General features: G+C 55.0%; 3 protein-coding genes across 3 annotated transcripts in view; all 3 read left to right on the top strand.

Annotated features, from left to right (window-relative positions):
* Positions 1 to 2,576: 2,576 nt before the first annotated feature.
* On the top strand, positions 2,577 to 4,428 carry APOC4 (apolipoprotein C4). Its single transcript, XM_082438863.1, has 3 exons — positions 2,577 to 2,727; positions 3,849 to 3,990; positions 4,223 to 4,428. Exons 1-3 carry the CDS (start codon positions 2,652 to 2,654, stop codon positions 4,380 to 4,382), a joined length of 378 nt encoding a protein of 125 aa, XP_082294989.1. The 5' UTR covers positions 2,577 to 2,651; the 3' UTR covers positions 4,383 to 4,428.
* Positions 4,429 to 4,912: 484 nt separating this feature from the next.
* APOC2 (apolipoprotein C2) lies at positions 4,913 to 6,413 on the top strand. Its single transcript, XM_082438877.1, has 4 exons — positions 4,913 to 5,046; positions 5,474 to 5,549; positions 5,721 to 5,880; positions 6,199 to 6,413. The coding sequence occupies exons 2-4, from the start codon at positions 5,495 to 5,497 to the stop codon at positions 6,287 to 6,289; spliced, it is 306 nt and encodes a 101-aa protein (XP_082295003.1). The 5' UTR covers positions 4,913 to 5,046; positions 5,474 to 5,494; the 3' UTR covers positions 6,290 to 6,413.
* A 4,394-nt stretch (positions 6,414 to 10,807) lies between these two features.
* CLPTM1 (CLPTM1 regulator of GABA type A receptor forward trafficking) overlaps positions 10,808 to 16,623 on the top strand; it is a 29,215-nt gene continuing 23,399 nt past the window's right edge. Inside the window, exons 1-2 of the mRNA XM_082438708.1 lie at positions 10,808 to 10,910; positions 16,367 to 16,479. Of these exons, the coding sequence (XP_082294834.1) occupies positions 10,839 to 10,910; positions 16,367 to 16,479 (185 nt within the window). The 5' untranslated portion in view covers positions 10,808 to 10,838. The remainder of the gene's footprint in view (positions 10,911 to 16,366; positions 16,480 to 16,623) is intronic.

The raw sequence follows: 16,623 nt of genomic DNA, 5'->3' as shown, positions 1-16,623 counted from the left end.
AATGGGAATGAAAAAGATGCCCACTTCATAAGGCCTGACGTTAATTCAGTGAGTTAATGCGCTGAAGCCTTGCGGTGGCACCTGATGCGTAGTGAGCGCTCAGGAAGCACAAGCTTAATAAACAGCAGCTGGCGTTGACAGCACGGCTTTGCTGCAGGTCTCTTGTTGCTTGAGGCACTTTAGGTAGACGACTTGCTTTACTCTCCTGTGTAGGAACTGTAGTCCATGACTCTGGTTCCTGGACGGAGAAACAGGCCCAGAGACATTAAGCAACATACACCGGGTCACACAGCAGGAAGGCGGGGGAGCCAGACTGTGAACCCAACAGCACGCTGCTTCTCCTAACACCATGCAAGGTGGGTGTTTCCTTTTTCTTTTGTTATTATGGTAAAATACATACCATCAAGTTTACCATTTTAACCATTTTTAGGTGTACGGTTCAGTGGCATTGAGTACATTCACAATCTTGTGCAACCATCACCACTATCCATGTCCAGAATGTTTTCATCATCCCAAACAGAAACTCCAGGAGATTTTATTTTGCTGATTAGTGTCAGTGAGGAAACCCAGGGAACATTCGTTGAGCAACTACTGTGTGCTAGAGCCCACGCTGGGGCCATTGGAATGGACAGCATTCTTCTGGAAGCCTCTGGATTTGTCCTGTACAGTCATCCAGGTTGTGGCCAAAGTGGGGTTGTCAGATTCACCACATAAAAATACGGGACGTGGGACTTCCCTGGTAGTCTAGTGGTTAAGAGTCTGCCTTCCAATGCAGAGGATGCGGGTTCGATCCCTGGTCGGGGAACTAAGATCCCACATGCTGGGGCTTCCCTGGTGGTGCAGTGGTTGAGAATCTGCCTACCAATGCAGGGGACACGGGTTCGAGCCCTGGTCTGGGAAGATCCCACGTGCCGCGGAGCAACTAGGCCCGTGAGCCACAAGTACTGAGCCTGCGCGTTTGGAGCCTGTGCTCCGCAACAAGAGAGGCCGCAACAGTGAGAGGCCCGCGCACGGCGATGAAGAGCGGCCCCCACTCGCCACAACCAGAGAAAGCCCACACACAGAAACGAAGACCCAACACAGCCAAAAATAAATAAATAAAGCGTAAAAATTTTTTTAAAAAAGAAAAAAGATCCCACATGCTGCAGGGCAACTAAGCCCGCACGCCGCCATGAAAGATCCCGCGTGCCGCAACTAAGACCCAAGGCAGCCAAAAATAAATAAATAAATATTGAAAAAAGTATATAGGATGCCTAGTTAGATTTGAATTTCAGATACACAACAAATAAATAATAGTATAATTCCCAAATATTGCATGGGACATACACTAAAAAAAGATTCATGGGACTTACCTGGAGGTCCAATGGTTAGGACTCTGTGCTTCCACTGCAGGGGGCACGGGTTCAATCCCTGGTTGGGGAACTAAGATGCCGCATGCCGTGCATGGCGCCCCCCCCCCAATTTTTTAAAATCAATCAATTAATTAAAAAAGATTCATTATTTATCTGAAATTCAAATGTCACAGGGCGTCCTGTATTTTATCTGGCAACCTTAGAGCAAGGAATCCAGCCCATGGTTCCCTGGCTAAACTGTGCACCCTGGCTCATGGCTGGGTCCTCCAGGACAAAAAGGCTCATTTTCTTTCTGTCTGGTGTTTGGCCCAAGCCTGATGTTGACAACCTCTCACTAAGCTCTCCCTCACAGGGCCTCACCCAAACTTCATGTGGACTCTGTGAGGCAGGCACTTACTACCATTCCCATTTTACAGATGAAAACACTGAGCCCAGAGAAGGGAATTTATTTGCCCTGGTCACGCAGTGAAGGTGTGTCTGGCCCCGTAGTCCAGTGGCCAACGGATCTCAGAGACAAAAGAAATAATAATAAACAGGTCTGATCTGTGAGCACCTATGTTGCCAGACTCCACGTTAAGAATCTCCCTTGGGGACTTCCCTGGTGGTGCAGTGGTTAAGAATCCGCCTGCCAATGCAGGGGACACGGGTTCTATCCCTGGTCCGGGAAGATCTCACATGCTGCGGAGCAACTAAGCCCGTGTGCCACAACTACTGAGCCTGTGCTCTAGAGCCCACGAGTCACAACTACTGAGCCCGCGTGCTACAACTACTGAAGCCTGTGCACCTAGAGCCCGTGCTCTGCAACAAGAGGAGTGACCACAATGAGAAGCCCGTGCACCACAACGAAGAGTAGCCCCCGCTCGCCACAACTAGAGAAAGCCTGCGCCAGCAACGAAGACCAAACGCAGCCAAAAAAAAAAGAATTTCCCTTGTTATCACATCATTTAATTAATGTCCTAAAGTATGGATTGTGGGCCCATTTTATGGAGGAGAAAACTGAGGCCCAAAAGAGGGGCTGTCACACGAGGTGGAGCCAGAATTTGAACCCAGTTCAGCACAGGAGGCTAATCTTCCCCTGTCAGTTTAGGGTGGTGGGAGGGTAGGAAGGAGAAAGGAAGGAGGCCAGCAGGGGCGGGCATGGCCTTGGATCATCACTGTCACCTGGGCCCCTCTCTCTCTGAAGTCCCTGCCAAGGGGCGTGGGGAGGCGGCCAGGGGAGGGCTCTGCTCAGCGCAGCCTCCCCCTCCCCCAGCTCAGAGAGCTGAGCACAGAGGGACAGAGGGACAGAGGCCCCCAGAAATGCTGTTCCCTGGATGCAGGTTCCGGGCCCTGTCCTCCCTCTGCTTCTGTGTCCTGGTCCTGGCCTGCGTCGTAGGTGAGGAGGAGTGGGTGGGCGGGTGTGGGGACCCCGATGCAGCATGGGGTGTGAGTGTGACCGGCTGTGAGGCGTGCAGATGTGCGTGCATGTCTGGGAGTATGTGTCAGGGGCGGCCGTGTGTGAACAGTGTACATGGGGTTGGTACAGATGACAGTGATCATGAATATGCATTTGTGCGTGTGTCAGCAGACGAGTATGCAGTCATGGTAAACGTGTAAGTCTGTGAACATGCATTTGTATGCTTGTGTGCACGTGTGTGTCTTTAGGGGGTATTTATGCAAAAGATTTGACAGTCTGGGCATGTGGAAGGGTGTCAGTGTGTACTGGTGTGTGAGTATGTCTGGGTTCTGCACATGTATTTTAATTGTGTATATATATATATATATATATATATATATATATATATATATATATATATATATATATGCAGTGCATCCGATGTGCAGGAAACCGGTCCAAGTGCCTTCTACATGTTAACCCCTAACTCTCACAATAACCCTATAAGCTGGGACCTGTCATTATCACATTCTACAGAAGGGGAAACTGAGTCTTGAAGAGGTTAACTCATCGGCCAAGGGCACACCACAGGTCACATGGGTGCCTCTGTACACCCGTGTACACGTGTACCCATGTGATGGCTGGTCTCTGTAGGTGAGGCTTTGCCCAGGTGCATGGGTGCTGGACAGACAGGTGTGTGTGATTCCTGGCAGAACCCCTGGCCCACCAGCCCAACACATGGCCTTGCCAACCTCCATCCCCGGGGGCATCCTTCACTGCCTGCGGAGGTTGTTCAGACGTTTGGGAGTCACAGGAGAACGGAGGGGGCGGCAAGATCAGGTAGCGAGGGAGGCATCAGGAGCGGGGCAGGGGGCAGAGAGGCGGCGTTACAGACTGAAGGAGGAAACCCCAGGCAGACGCAGGGGTGACGGGGCTCCCGGGCACAGAGGGTGAAAGGAGATGACCGCTGGCTGAAGGGGGGCGAGGGGTTAGAGGGACATAGAAGGCGATGAGAGGCAAGGGGCCACCAGGAGCCACGGTGACGGTGAGCATGGAGGGAAAGGGAGATGGAAGGGTTCTGGGGTCCCAGCCGTCCCAAGTTGCCCTCTGATCCCATCTAGCATGTCAGCAAGAAGGGCCTGGGGGAACCTCGAGCCCCCCGCCAGAGTCGGCCAGTAGTTCCTGGAGCCTGGTTCCGGGCAAGGTGAAGGAGTGGATGGAGTCGCTGGTGACCAGGACAAGAGAGAGTTGGCAGTGGTTCTGGTGCGCGTGCGCAGAACGGGGCTGCGGGCCTGAGTCTGAGGGTGGAGGGGCAGGGCCGGAACTCGTGGGTTCCCAGGGAGCAGGACAGGGCGGGGGCAGGGCTGTGACCCCTGGGTCCCAGAGGGGTAGAGGGTAAGAGGTGAGAGCAGGGACTCCTGGGTCAGAGGGAGGAAGGGGTCAACGGGGCAGAAGTTTCGGGGGGTAGCTGGGGTCTCCACTGTGATGTCCACAGGGGCCCCAGGGCCTTCCAGGGCTTTGTGAAGACCTACTATGATGACCACCTGAGGGACCTTGGTTCCCACACCCAGGCCTGGCTCCAAAGCTCCAAGGACAGCCTCCTGAACAAGGCCTACAACCTGTGTCCCCAGCTGCTCTGCGGGGACAGCTACTGACATTAAAGTGTTCACAGCCTCCGCAATAAAGGAGTTCTCCTCTGTGGCCCCGTCCCAGTCCCTCCCGGATGCTGCCAGAGATAACCCCACCCCATCCGCCCCCCGGAGGTTAAGGAGTAGAGGAAGTGACAACACGAAGTGACACGTGGCAGGGGAGCGACAGTGGGGGTGGGGGCCGGTGGGGGGGGATATGACCCTGCTGCCCCAGTGCTGAGACCCACCACTGCAGGCTTGTGGGCGGCGCGGAAGACTTCAGGCTTCTCAGTTTGGGGTGGAGGGTGAAGGCTGGAGACCAGGCAGGGTTAACAAGACCCGCCCCCCCCGGCGGCCCCTCCTTCAGCCCTCTGCGTTCACCTCCCACGGGATGGAGACCCCAGGCCTCATGCCTGGCGGGCACCCAGAGCCCCCATCACCTCCACAGCTCCCCACCCAGCCTGTCTCTCTCAGCGGTGAATCTTCAGAGTGGAGGCTCCCTGTGGCTTGACCTCAGGGGTGTCACTGCCCTCTCGGCCCACCCCCCCCCCCCACCCCGAGCAGTTATGTTGGCCAGGACTTTGGCCTAGGCGTTGAGGTCGGGGTGGTGGCTCTGACGGGGTGGATCGCGAGACCTATAAAGCCTTTCTCTGCCTGTTTGGAGCTGGTGAGGACAGCCTGCCAGAGTCCGGTAAGAGAGGGACATGGCGGGTGGGGGACAGCAGGAGGTGGCCAAGATCGTTAAAGCAGAAACTGCCAGAGTCAAGATATTAGATTCCAGCGATAGAATCATGGAATTTAGAGTATTCCCTGCCAGTCCAGTGGTTAGGACTCGGCGCTTTCACTTCTGCAGCCGGGTTTCAATTCCTGGTCGGGGAACTAAGATCCTGCAAGAGCACAGGTCTGCCAAAAAAAAAAAAAAAAAAAAAAATTACAATGTTACAATCAGCAATCGGGAGTAGCATCATAGGATGTTAGGAAGTGAGGCCCAAGTCAAGCCATTAGGGGTTTGACTCAGGTGGGGGGAGAGGGGGAGGGGGTTCCCAGGCTGGTATCCCTGAGCGCAGGGGACCCTAGGATAAGACACCTCCCGTGGCCCCGTCCCACACCCTCCTCAGCGTTCCAGGTCTCCTGACACCATGGGCACCCGATACTTCCTGGCTCTGTTTCTCATCTTCCTGGTGTTGGGATTCGGTGAGTGTGGTCAGTAGGAGAGGAGGGGCTATGAGGAGGGGGATGAGCCCCAAGCATCTTCCCAGCCCAATTCTTGTCTGGCCCCGCCCCTGCCCACTCCTCTCCTTCCCCGCCTCATTCCCCCCCCTGCTGCAGGCCCCTCAGCTCCCCTAACTCACTCTCCTCCTGCAGAGGTCCAGGGCGTCCACGTGCCCCAGGAAGAAGAGACTGCCAGGCCTGCCCTGCTCACCAAGGTGCAGGAATCACTCTTAGGTTATTGGAATGTAGCCAAGGCAGCTGCCCAGAACCTGTACAAGAAGACATACTTGCCCGCCATGGATGAGAAAATCAGGTATCACCCGCCTCCCACCCCCACCCCAGGAACAGGGACTCCCGGCCCCCAGTCCCTTCTCCCTCAGACTCAGGAGTCCAGGTTCAAACCTGGACCTGGTATCTCAAGGCCCAGGTATCTCAGCTCCCAGCCCCCAGTCCCAGTAGAACCCAGAATTCTGAGATGCCAGCCCTGTCCTACTTAGGGATCCAGGAGTTTGGGTTCTAGCCACATTTTCCCACGGGACACATGATTCTGGGCCCCAGCCCCTCCTCCCTCAGACCCAGGAGTCCCAGCCCCCAGCCCCTCCTCCTCAGCCCTTCTGTCCTTTCTCCCCAGGGACATATACAGCAAAAGCACGGCAGCTATGACCACCTATGCAGGGATTTTTACTGACCAGGTCATTTCTCTGCTGAAGGGAGACCATTAACAGCTGGGCCCCCAATCTCGGGGGGAGTCCAGACCCCAGCAACCCCTTGGGTCCCCTGATCTATACCCCACCCCCACTGCCTAGCACCTCTCAGCATCCTGCTCCCAACTCTAGCCTGACTTCTTATCAATAAAAAAAAAAAAAAAGCCAAGTTTATTCTTTTGGATGTGGTTGCTTTTCTGAGACCTCAAGGGCCAAGATGGAGGAGCTGATGTTGTCCAGCCAACATTTATTGAGCGTCTATTCTATGTATATCGCCCTCACCTGGTCAATGGGAATAAAGAGGTGAATAATAATAATGAATAATCATAACAACAATAATTGGAGACTGACCTTCACCAAGGTCTGGCTTTCCCTTCTTTTTTTTTTTGGCCACACTATGTGGCATGCGTGCAGGATCTTAGTTCCCTGACCAGGGATCGAACCCGTGCCCCCTGCAGTGGAAGCACAGAGTCTTAACCACTGGACTGCCAGGGAACTCCCGGCTTTCTCATTTGTAAAATGATAAATGGACATAGCTAATCTGCAGTGGACTCTGGCCATGTCCGGGTCGTGGGCTGACACTTTGAATATGCCATCGCAGTGAGGTGTCCAGTGGCCCTGGGGTAGAGGGGAGAGCGGTGCCCATGAGTCATTGCTGAGCGTGGCAAGGCAGCGCCCAGGTTGGCTGGGACCCGAGAGGACAGAACTGTAAACGCTGTGCTCTGTGCCAATTCCTATACGTTTGTCCCACATGTATTTATTGAGACACAACCAGGTGCTGGAGACACAGCAGGGAAAAGACAGACAGTCCTGCCCTCACGTGGCCCCCGCAAAAATGTACTGATTGGGTCCTGACCCAGTTTCACACGTTTTTTGTTTGTTTGTTTGTTTGTTTTAATTTACTTTTGCCTGCGTTGGGTCTTCGTTGTGCGCGGGCTTTCTCTAGTTGTGGTGAGCGGGGGCTACTCTTCACTGCGGAGCCAGGCTCTAGGTGTGCAGGCTTCAGTAGTTGTGGCACGCAGGCTCAGTAGTTGTGGCTTGTGGGCTCTAGAGCGCAGGGTCAGCAGCTGTGGCGCATGGGCTTAGTTGCTCCGCGGCACGTGGGATCTTCCTGGACCAGGGCTTGAACCCGTGTCCCCTGCATTGGCAGGCAGATTCCCAACCACTGCGCCACCAGGGAAGTCCGTCACATGGTTTTATTGATTACCGTTTTGTGGTATGCTTTTTAGCTGTTCTCTTCTTATTAACAATAGTAATAACACTTCCTGAGCTCCTACTCAGGGCCAGGAGCTCTGGTCTATCCTGAGCCACAAATAGAGAGGCTGAGGGGGTGGAAGGCAGAGGATGGACAAGAGGACCCCATGGAGAAGATAACTTCAGACAGCAACATGGGCAATGAAGAAAAGGAGAGGAAGTGAGGAGTTCAAGGTCTGGGGGCGGCCACCTTGGGTTGGGGCACGGGGAGAGCCCTCTAGAGGACCCAGCTGGGCTGGTCACAGGGCATGCGTTACAGTGCAGTGTGGTAAGGACTACTGTTGATGGAAAGTACGGGGAGGGGAGTACTCTCTTGGCTCCCAGGTCTGAGCCGATGGAAGAGGGTATCTGGGCAGTGGGGGATTACAGGCCAAAAGCACAGGGTGTAAAATAAGAGCAGAGGCCCTGCAGTCTGAGAGAGGACAGTGCTGGGGCACATGGGTAGAGGGGCTAAGGGCCTGGACTCCTGCATCTGGAGGGAGTAGAGAGTGGTTCTGGGCTGCCAAGTCCTATGGGTGGGGCTATTGGCCTCTGAGGATGCAGGGCCTGTATTCTCCTAATAGACTTGGCATTAACTTCCAGCCAGCCTTTTCAGCACTCTTGGGGCAGTTTTCCCAGGTCCTGGGGCTGGGCAGCTGTGAGTCTAGCAGAAAACAGGGGCCTTGGGGAAGGGTTGTGGGAAATGCCCCCAAGTCCCCAGGGCCTGGGAAGAGCTGAGGCTGCCAAGCCCAATGGGCGATGGGGAGGGGGGAACCCTGGAGGAACAATCCCTGCTCTGTCCACTTGTTTCCCACAGACTCAAGCCAAACCAAACCACTGCCCAGGCCAGTTCTGCTTCCAACCAATCCTGGTGTACCTCCCAGACTCCGCCTTCCTTTCTCAGGCTCCCACCCCAGTCCCACTCCCTTCAGGACCCCAGGAGTCCAGGCCCCCAGACTTCTCCTCCCCCAGAACTCAGGACCCCCAATCCATTCTCCTCAAGACCCAGAAGTTCAGGTCCCCAGCCCCCTTAGAACCTGAAATCCCAGCCTCTGGTTGGTGTTGGGCGTCCCCTAGTGGAGCGCAGTGTGGGTCTGGCCTGTGATTCACTTAACAGTTAGTAGGAATGGAAGAATTTACTTGGTCACTCAGCAGACATGGGGGAGGGCTTTACAAGGGCCCCGTCTGAGGTCACAGTCTAGCTAATAGCCTCTTGTGTTCCAACAGATCAGGACTCTGCGGTATGTGAGAGAGGACGTTGGGGGACCTAGAGCTGAGAGCAGAGATGGGGTAACAATGAAACCGGAGATGAGGCTTCAAAGCCCCTCACCTGCCTGGGCTTTCTGTGGTTCTCTATTTATATGTGTACATGTAATTTTGTACTTTTAAAAAAGAAGCCCACAAAAATCTCAATCTGCCCATCTTCCGGGGGACTTCATCAGTATGTTCATTTCATCCCTAGACTTGAAGACTGGGTGTACAATTTCACAGAATCGTTATTACTATCATTGTTGTCTGTAAGAGAAGGGGACCGGGCAAGAAGTTTTCTTTTTAAATTAATTAATTTATTTATTTGGCTGCGTTGGGTCTTCGTTGTGGTGCGCAGGCTTCTCACTGCGGTGGCTTCGCTTGCTACAGAGCAGCGGCTCTAGGTGCGCGGGCTTCAGTAGTTGTAGTTCGCGGGTTCTAGAGCACAGGCTCAGTAGTTGCGGCACGCGGGCTTAGTTGCTCCGCAGCACTTGGGATCCTGCTGGACCAAGGCTCGAACCTGTATCCCCTGCACTGGCAGGCGGATTCTTAACCACTGCGCCACCAGGGAACTCCCAATAAGTTTTACAAGGTTTCTTCTTGTCCTTGTGTTGGTTCACAGAGGTAATTCATTCACCTTCCCCACTCAAAAGTTTCATCCTTTCACTCGGCAATCGTGCCCTGGGACAGTGCTGGAGACACACCTATCTCTGTCAGTGATGACACAAAGTGGGCAGGGAGGGGGTGGGGAGTCCAGGGATCTAGGAGGACTGGGAGGCGGTGCCCCGCCCAGTCTGGGGGCCAGGGAGGAGGGATAATACTATTGAGCTGAGACCGCGAGGAAAGTGGAGGATTATCAATAGACAGTAAAATGATAAATAAATAATTAAAATATCTCTATGCAAAGCCTGCTCTCCTTTTCAGATAATATGTAAAGTTCATAATAACAGTGCGTGATACTGATCACTTACTAAGCCCCACACTGAGGACCCGGGCCAGGTGCTTTATATTCCTGATTTCACTGGGTCTTCCCAATAACCCGGCGGGGCAAAGGCGGAGAGGAATAGCGGGTACCATTATAATGCCTAGTTTATAAAAGAGGAAGGAAATGAAGCCCAAAGAGATAGGTCACTTGTCCGGGATCACTTAGTCGGTCAGTAGCACAAGCAGGGTCTGAACCCAGGTCAGACTTCCACCCAACTCATTGGTGAAGGTTTAAAAGCCGCTGAGTCTTCTGTCCTCTCAGGGCCTCTATAATTCCTTCTCCGGGCCAAGGGTCTCTCAACACGTGTCCAAGCCCGGAGCTGTAGGAAGATAGCTAATGAAAAAGTACGGAGTTCTTAGAGTCCTTGAAGCCGAGTCCGTAGCTGCGAGGTTTACTAGAAAGCGGACCGCTAAGGGAACGCGCATGCGCATTAAACTAGGCGGCGCGAAAGCTTAGGGAGGGGCTGACAAGGTCCGATTTGGAAGTGTGGTGGCGTAAGAACACTGAAATAGTAACTAAATGCACAGAACTATAACCTAGGGAGACTTGTCGGAGGAAAGGGCTGCGTTAGGAAGAGGGGTCTGAAAGCGAGGCCACCGACCAAAGACCCTGCCCTCTAGAATCTTGGGTGCGGAGGCCAGGAAGGTTCCTTTAACGCAGGAGGGGCGTGGTTCAAGTGGAGCGCCTCGAAGCATTACGGTGGCCGGGAAAGCTCAAGAACTTGGAACTTAAAGAATAGGCGGGGCAAAGTGGACAGGATGACCCAGGAGGCTCATATAACTGGAAAAAACGGGTTATTCGTGGGGGCAAAAAGAACGGAGGCTGTGGGAAGCGTACATGTTGGCCAAGAAAGCCCTGGGAGTTCGGGGCATGCAGTGTGTCTACTAGGTGAAAACAAACAGGCTGCGACGAGACGGAGAGTACGGTGGCCTGCTTGGTCCTTTCATAGACTGAAGCGGCTCCTGAGAGGCGTGGCTGAGGCGCTCTTGCGGGTTACGGTGGCCGGCAGGTCGGGCAAAGCGTGAAATCTCGCGCGATTGCGCTGGAGCCGTCGGGGACGGGGCGGGGCTGGCGGCGGGGGCGGGGACCCGGAGCGGGAAGATGGCGGCCGCGCAGGAGGCGGACGGGGCCGGCAGCGCCGTAGTGGCGGCCGGGGGAGGCAGCTCCGGTCAGGTACGGAGGCCGAGAGGGGCCTGAGGGGCTCTTCCCCACCCGGGGGGCCTCCCACGGGGCGTGTCCTGCCTCTTTTCACGGAATCCTGTGCATTGGGGGCTCCTTGCCCATAGGGACCTTGAATACCGGGCCCAGGTGGGGCCGGGCAGCCCGGGAGGCTGGACAGTGCGGGGAGCGGGGCCCTGTTGCGCGCCGGGTCCCCTGCATGCTCGCGCCGGGCGGCCACCAGGCTCGTTGCTCGAGCTGAGGACACAGTGGCGCGGAGGGGCGCAGACTTGTACCCAGGCGCCCTGGGTTCTCGACTCCGCGATTCCAGGCTCCAGGACAGTTCCTAGAATGGGCTGACGTTCACGGGGTGCTCTGGGTGTGGGCAGTGATTGATTAATTGGGAGTTTTCTAACTCTGGGGAAGTCAAGTAATCATCGTGGATAAGGGCACGCGCTGTGGAGGCTGACAGACCCATTTTATAGTCAGGAATCCAAGGAACAGACAAAGGCGCTTACAGAAGGTCACCCAGGTTAGATCTGGGATCCATTCCCTGTAGAACTTACCAGCCATTGCTGAAGCAAGGTGGTCGGGACTGAGATGGGTTTATTTTCAGCATAAACTAGTCCTATGCGGGAATTCGTCCTGGTACTGATAACTTCTGACCCATTGCCACTTGATCTAAACTGAGGCTGCAGAACATACTAGTTCAGGCAGCCACCTTTCAGACGTTTAGGGAATCGATGGAGTGACAGCGAGGTGCTGTCGACCCACCCACTGGGATGTCACTGACACGTGGGAGGCAGCACAGGGGAGAAGAGTGCAGGTTGGGAGGGGAAAACGAAGCTGAAGCTGACTGTCTGTGACCTTGGAAAGTTCCTTTCCCCCTTGATTTCTCCAGTGGTAAATGGAGGGATTGGACAGGAGGGCCAGCCCTGTGATGGGCCATGAAGATGGCTCCAGCGATGTCCCTTCATCAGTGGAGTGAGAGAGAAGACTGGTGTGTAAACAAAGAATTATAATCCTGGATGACAAGGATGGTGACTAAAAGTCCGTGTCAGAAACTGAGGGAGCCCAGAGGAGGAGCAAATAATATCACCTGGGGAGGACACTAGGGTGAGATTTGTGTGACAGAGCCAGCATCGCTGGTCTGGATCTTTTCAGCATCTTCAACCAGGGCCTGGCCCCGGGGGCAGCCCTAGGAAATGTTTGTCTCTATCTTTAAGGGCTTCCCAGTGTCGCTGAAAGAAGGTCTTTCCCCCTCTGCGTTTCTGTTGATTATTGGGCGGGGGGTGATCAGGGAGACTAGGGCTCAGGGTGCCCTGATTGCCCTGAGCTTACAGAGGACCCCTTCCCCCCAGGATCTCCTGTTGTCCCACTTCTGCTTAAAATCTTTCAAGACGTATTCCTTTGCTTTCAGGATTAAGTACAAATTCTTTGGTAGATCAAGGCTTTGCATGATCTGCCCTTTTTCCTCAGACTAGGCTAGGATTTCTCAACCTCAGCACTACTGACATTTGGGGTTGGATAATTCTTCGTGGTAGGGGGCCGTCCTGTGCATGGTAGGATGTTTAGCAGCGTCCCTGGCCATGCTAGGTATCAGTAGCACACACATCCTTCCCCAGTTGTGACAACTAAAAGTGTCTCCAGATGTTGCTAAATGTCCCCTGGGGGGCGGAATTGTCCCTGCTTGAGTCACTGGACAAGACGAGCATCAGCCACTGTGAAGCTCTTGTATTTCCAGGAGTGCGCCTCGGGCTCTCTCTTCACCTCGTAGCCTTTGCACATGTTTCTCTTTACCTGCCTGATCCTTATTAGTCCTGTACGTCTCAGGTGTCCTCTCCCCTAGGAAGCCTCTCGGACCCTCTCAGACTGGGTCAGGGCTCCAGCAGTCCCTGGGCTCCTCTGTCCCAGCCCTGCCCACTCTGGGTTGTCACTGTCTCTCCTCCAGTGGACTGGGCGCCCCTGGAGGGCAGAGCAGGAACTGTCTTGGTCACCACTGTGTGCGCAGCGCTTCCCAGCTCAGGACCAGGCACAGAGCAAGCCCTCAGCGTTTGCGGAATGAACGGGTCTTGAGGCAGAGGCTGGGCTGAGGTGGAATTCCCATGGTGGATCCAGGCAGTCAGGGAGGATGCCCTGACTTCCTCCCAGCTCCGGCCCAGTCTCGTGGCCTCAGCTGCTTCCTGGGCCCCTTAGCGGGTGTTCCGGGGATTGTGTGTGAGAGTGGGCTCATGGGTGCAAGAGCAGGAACTGCTTCTTAGTCACTGCTGTGTCCACAGCCACCGCGGCCCTCTCCTGGCTCATGCGCAGACCCTCAGCAGTCTCCTGCTCCAGGCAGCCTGCTCCTGCTTCAGGCAGGGACTCAGACAGCAGGCCCGCAGCTCTGGTAATCACTGCTTCAGCTGACGCGGGCTGAGTCCCCACTACGTGCTAGTGCCCATGCTGATGCTGGGACACGGCTGTGGACAAAACAGAGGCCCTGCCCTCTTGGAGCCCATGTATTTGTTGAGGGCTGGGAGTGGGCTGTGCGGTGGGGTTGGGGACAGGGGCAGTGAACAAGGTAAATAAGAAAAATGTACAGCGGCTCGGATGGTGCTAAGTGCCATGGGCAGAGCTAAAGCTGGGGAGGAGCATAGGAAGTGAGGGGTGGCTAGGAGGTTGCCATTTAAATACAGTGGTCTGGGAAGGGCTTTCTGAGGAGGTGACATTTGAACAAAGACCTAAAGGAGACGAGGGAGGGAGTCACCCATATGGTGGGGGAAAGCCTTTCAGGTAAAGAGAACAGCCAGTGCAAAGGCCCTGAGGTGGAACAGGTGTGATGAGGGAGCGGCAGGGAGGCTGATGTGGCTGGAACTGGTGACTGAGGGGAGAGGGGTGAGAGCAGATGGGCACAGAGGATCATGCCAGGCCTCAGAGGCCATGGTGACAACTTTGCCTGTACTCTGAGGGAAGTGGAGCCACAGGAGAGTTACCTTTTTATTGAAGTGTAATTTAGATACCGTAACATTCACCTGTTGTCAGTGTAGAGTTCAGTGGTTTTCAGTACATTTATGCAGTTGTGCAGTACGGTCACCACCACCGTGTGGTCTGAGAACACTCCTATCCCTGCAAAACGCTCCCTTGTTCCTTTTTGCACTTTCTCTGCCCCCAGCAGTGTCCCTTTTTATTGCTCAGTAGTATTCCATCGTGCAGATCCATCACCGGTCCTTCATCGAAAGACTTTTGGGTTGTTTCTGGCTTTACAAGTAACACTGCTATGAACATTTGCGTATAAGCTTTTGCGTGGACGCAGAGTTCTCGTTTCTCGGAGGCAGAGACCTCGGAGTGGGATTGCTGGTTCGGATGGCAGGGGTACATTTAGCTTTTTAAGTATCTGCGTATTTTTCAAAGCAGCAGCTCCATTTCTCCCACCAGCAGTGTACAGCTCTTTCAGTTTCTCCACATCCTCGCCAGCACTTGTGATTGTCCATCGTTTTGATTACGGGCATCCTGGTGAAGTGGCACCTTTGCATTTGGCTTTCCTTTGCATTTCCCTGGGAGGGTTTCCAGCCAGCTTGTCAACCATCACAGGTAAGAGAACAGACCTGGGAGCCAGCCAGACATGGGTTCAAATCCTCTCCCGGCCTCAAGCTTCCTTTTCTTGATCCAGAATCAGCTCAGACCTGCTGCAGACCCTTGCTTGGCCCCCCCAGTGCTCCCAGGAGCGAGGCCAGCCCTGAACAAGGGGGCCCCGTGCCTATTCGGCCTCGCCCGCCCCTCGGCCAAACCTTTGCCCGCACCTTTTCTCTCCCTTAGACACCCTTCACCCAAATGTCAAAGACAGCTCCTTGGGAGGCCTCCCTAACCACCTGGTCACCCCCTCTGCTTGTTTCCCCTGGAACACCTTCCTGTTTACCTTTGTTAATTATCCTGTTTACTGTTCTGCTGGTGCCTTTCCCTCTAGACCCTGAGCTCTGGGAGGGCAGACCCCAGAGCTGTGTGCCCACCACCGATCCTGCTGCCCAGCACTGGGCCTGGCGCACAGTAGGTACTCGGGAATTACTTTTATCGACGCACAAAGGAAATCTTCTCTGCCCTAAACGTACTGGTATGATCACACCCTGGCCCTTGGGTCAGAGAGGGAAGTGACACACCCAAGATCTCACAGCCAGGAACCACGGGACCGGTCCGCAGGCCAGGTCTGTCGGACCCCAGAGCCCCACCTTTTACCACAGTGCTCTTCTGCACTTGGGAGATGAAATGGAAGAGCCCTTGCTGGTGAAGGGGACAGGAGGTGACAAGTGACGCCTTTAACAAATGCTGGCCTCAGCTTCGTGGCAGCCTCATCTGGCTTTGGGAGCCTCTGTCCCTACTCTTGGGGGCATTTGAAGCCGACAGAAGACGTTGCAGAGGAGCGGGCTTGGGGCAGGAGTCGGGGGACTGGGGAGGCCCAGGAATGGGTGGATTGGTGGCCTGAGTGTTCGGGGCAAGCCCTTCAGGGAGCATTTGTTGATTCCCCGGGTGTTTATTGAGCCCCTGCTCTCTGCCAGCCCTGGGCTGGGCAATGCTCCCACCTAACAGCCATCACGACAGTCCTGGTCCTGTCTCTTAAAAGCCGGTGGGTGAGGGGACAGCTGGCGGGAGGGAAGAGGGCAGGACAGGGGAGCCAGCAGGTGCAAAGAGAGGGGCAGGAAGAATTTCCCCATCTCGGGCCCTTCCAACCTGACATCCTGAAATTCTCCGCTTCTGAGCTTCTGTTTCTGAATGAAGATTGTTTCTTTGGGAAGCCCTGCCTGACTCCCTGGCCTGCCCACACTCCTGTCATCGTGCTGCCATCATCCTTCCTGAGTGACCCAGACAAGTGGCTTAGGCTCCCTGAGCCCCCGTTTGCTCGGCTGCCAAATGGCGGTGTTCCTAGTGCTGGCCTCACGGGGTGGTCTGAGCTGTGTGCATCTCACACACCCCTGTGTGGCTCGTGGTGGTGTGGCTCACGCTCTGATGGTGTTTTTCTGCGTCTGTCTCACCTGCTAGATCCAGAGCCCCTGGAGGGATGGGCCCCCCACAGGGCTGGCCACAGAGGAGGCGTCAAGAATTGTTTGCCCACGGAAGGACCTTTCAGATAAACCGAAGCCTTGCAGAATCTGACACCTGCCGCCTAACCCCTTCTACATTGTCCCCAGTAGCCACCTCCTTGCATCCTGGGCTCCAGCCCCAGGGAGCATTGGCCCATCCTCGGAGTCAGACTGTCTCTCTCACCTTCTTGTCTGCACCTGCTGCTTCCCTCATTGCCTCCTCTGCGCCAGCCAACTGATTATGATTTAGGGCTCAGCTCCGACGTCTCCTCCTCCAGGACCCCTCCCTGACCCCCAGGATGGGCCAGGCGCCCTCTCTGTGCTCAGCCCTTACTGGGCCTTGGCACATGGTGGTGCCTATGACAGCCTTGGCGCCTCAGGATGCATCCTCCCTCCTCACGCTGGCCTCTGTCCCTGCAGGTGACTAGCAATGGCAGCATCGGGAGGGACCCGCCGGCGGAGACCCAGCCCCAGAACCCACCACCCCAGCCAGCACCCAACGCCTGGCAGGTCATCAAAGGCGTGCTGTTCAGGTGAGCAGATGTAGCTTTTTTTAATTTATTTTTGGCTGCGTTGGGTCTTCATTGCTGCGCGTGGGCTTTCTCTGGTTGTGGTGAGCGGGGGCTGCCCTTCCTTGCGGTGCGTGGGCTTCTCATTGCGGTGGCTTCTCTTGTTGT

Source organism: Balaenoptera physalus (genome assembly GCF_965194825.1).
Source record: "Balaenoptera physalus genome assembly, chromosome: 19".
Taxonomy (NCBI): Eukaryota; Metazoa; Chordata; class Mammalia; order Artiodactyla; family Balaenopteridae; genus Balaenoptera; species Balaenoptera physalus.
Note: the sequence above shows the minus strand (reverse complement) of the source record. Positions and strands in the feature narration are given on the sequence as shown.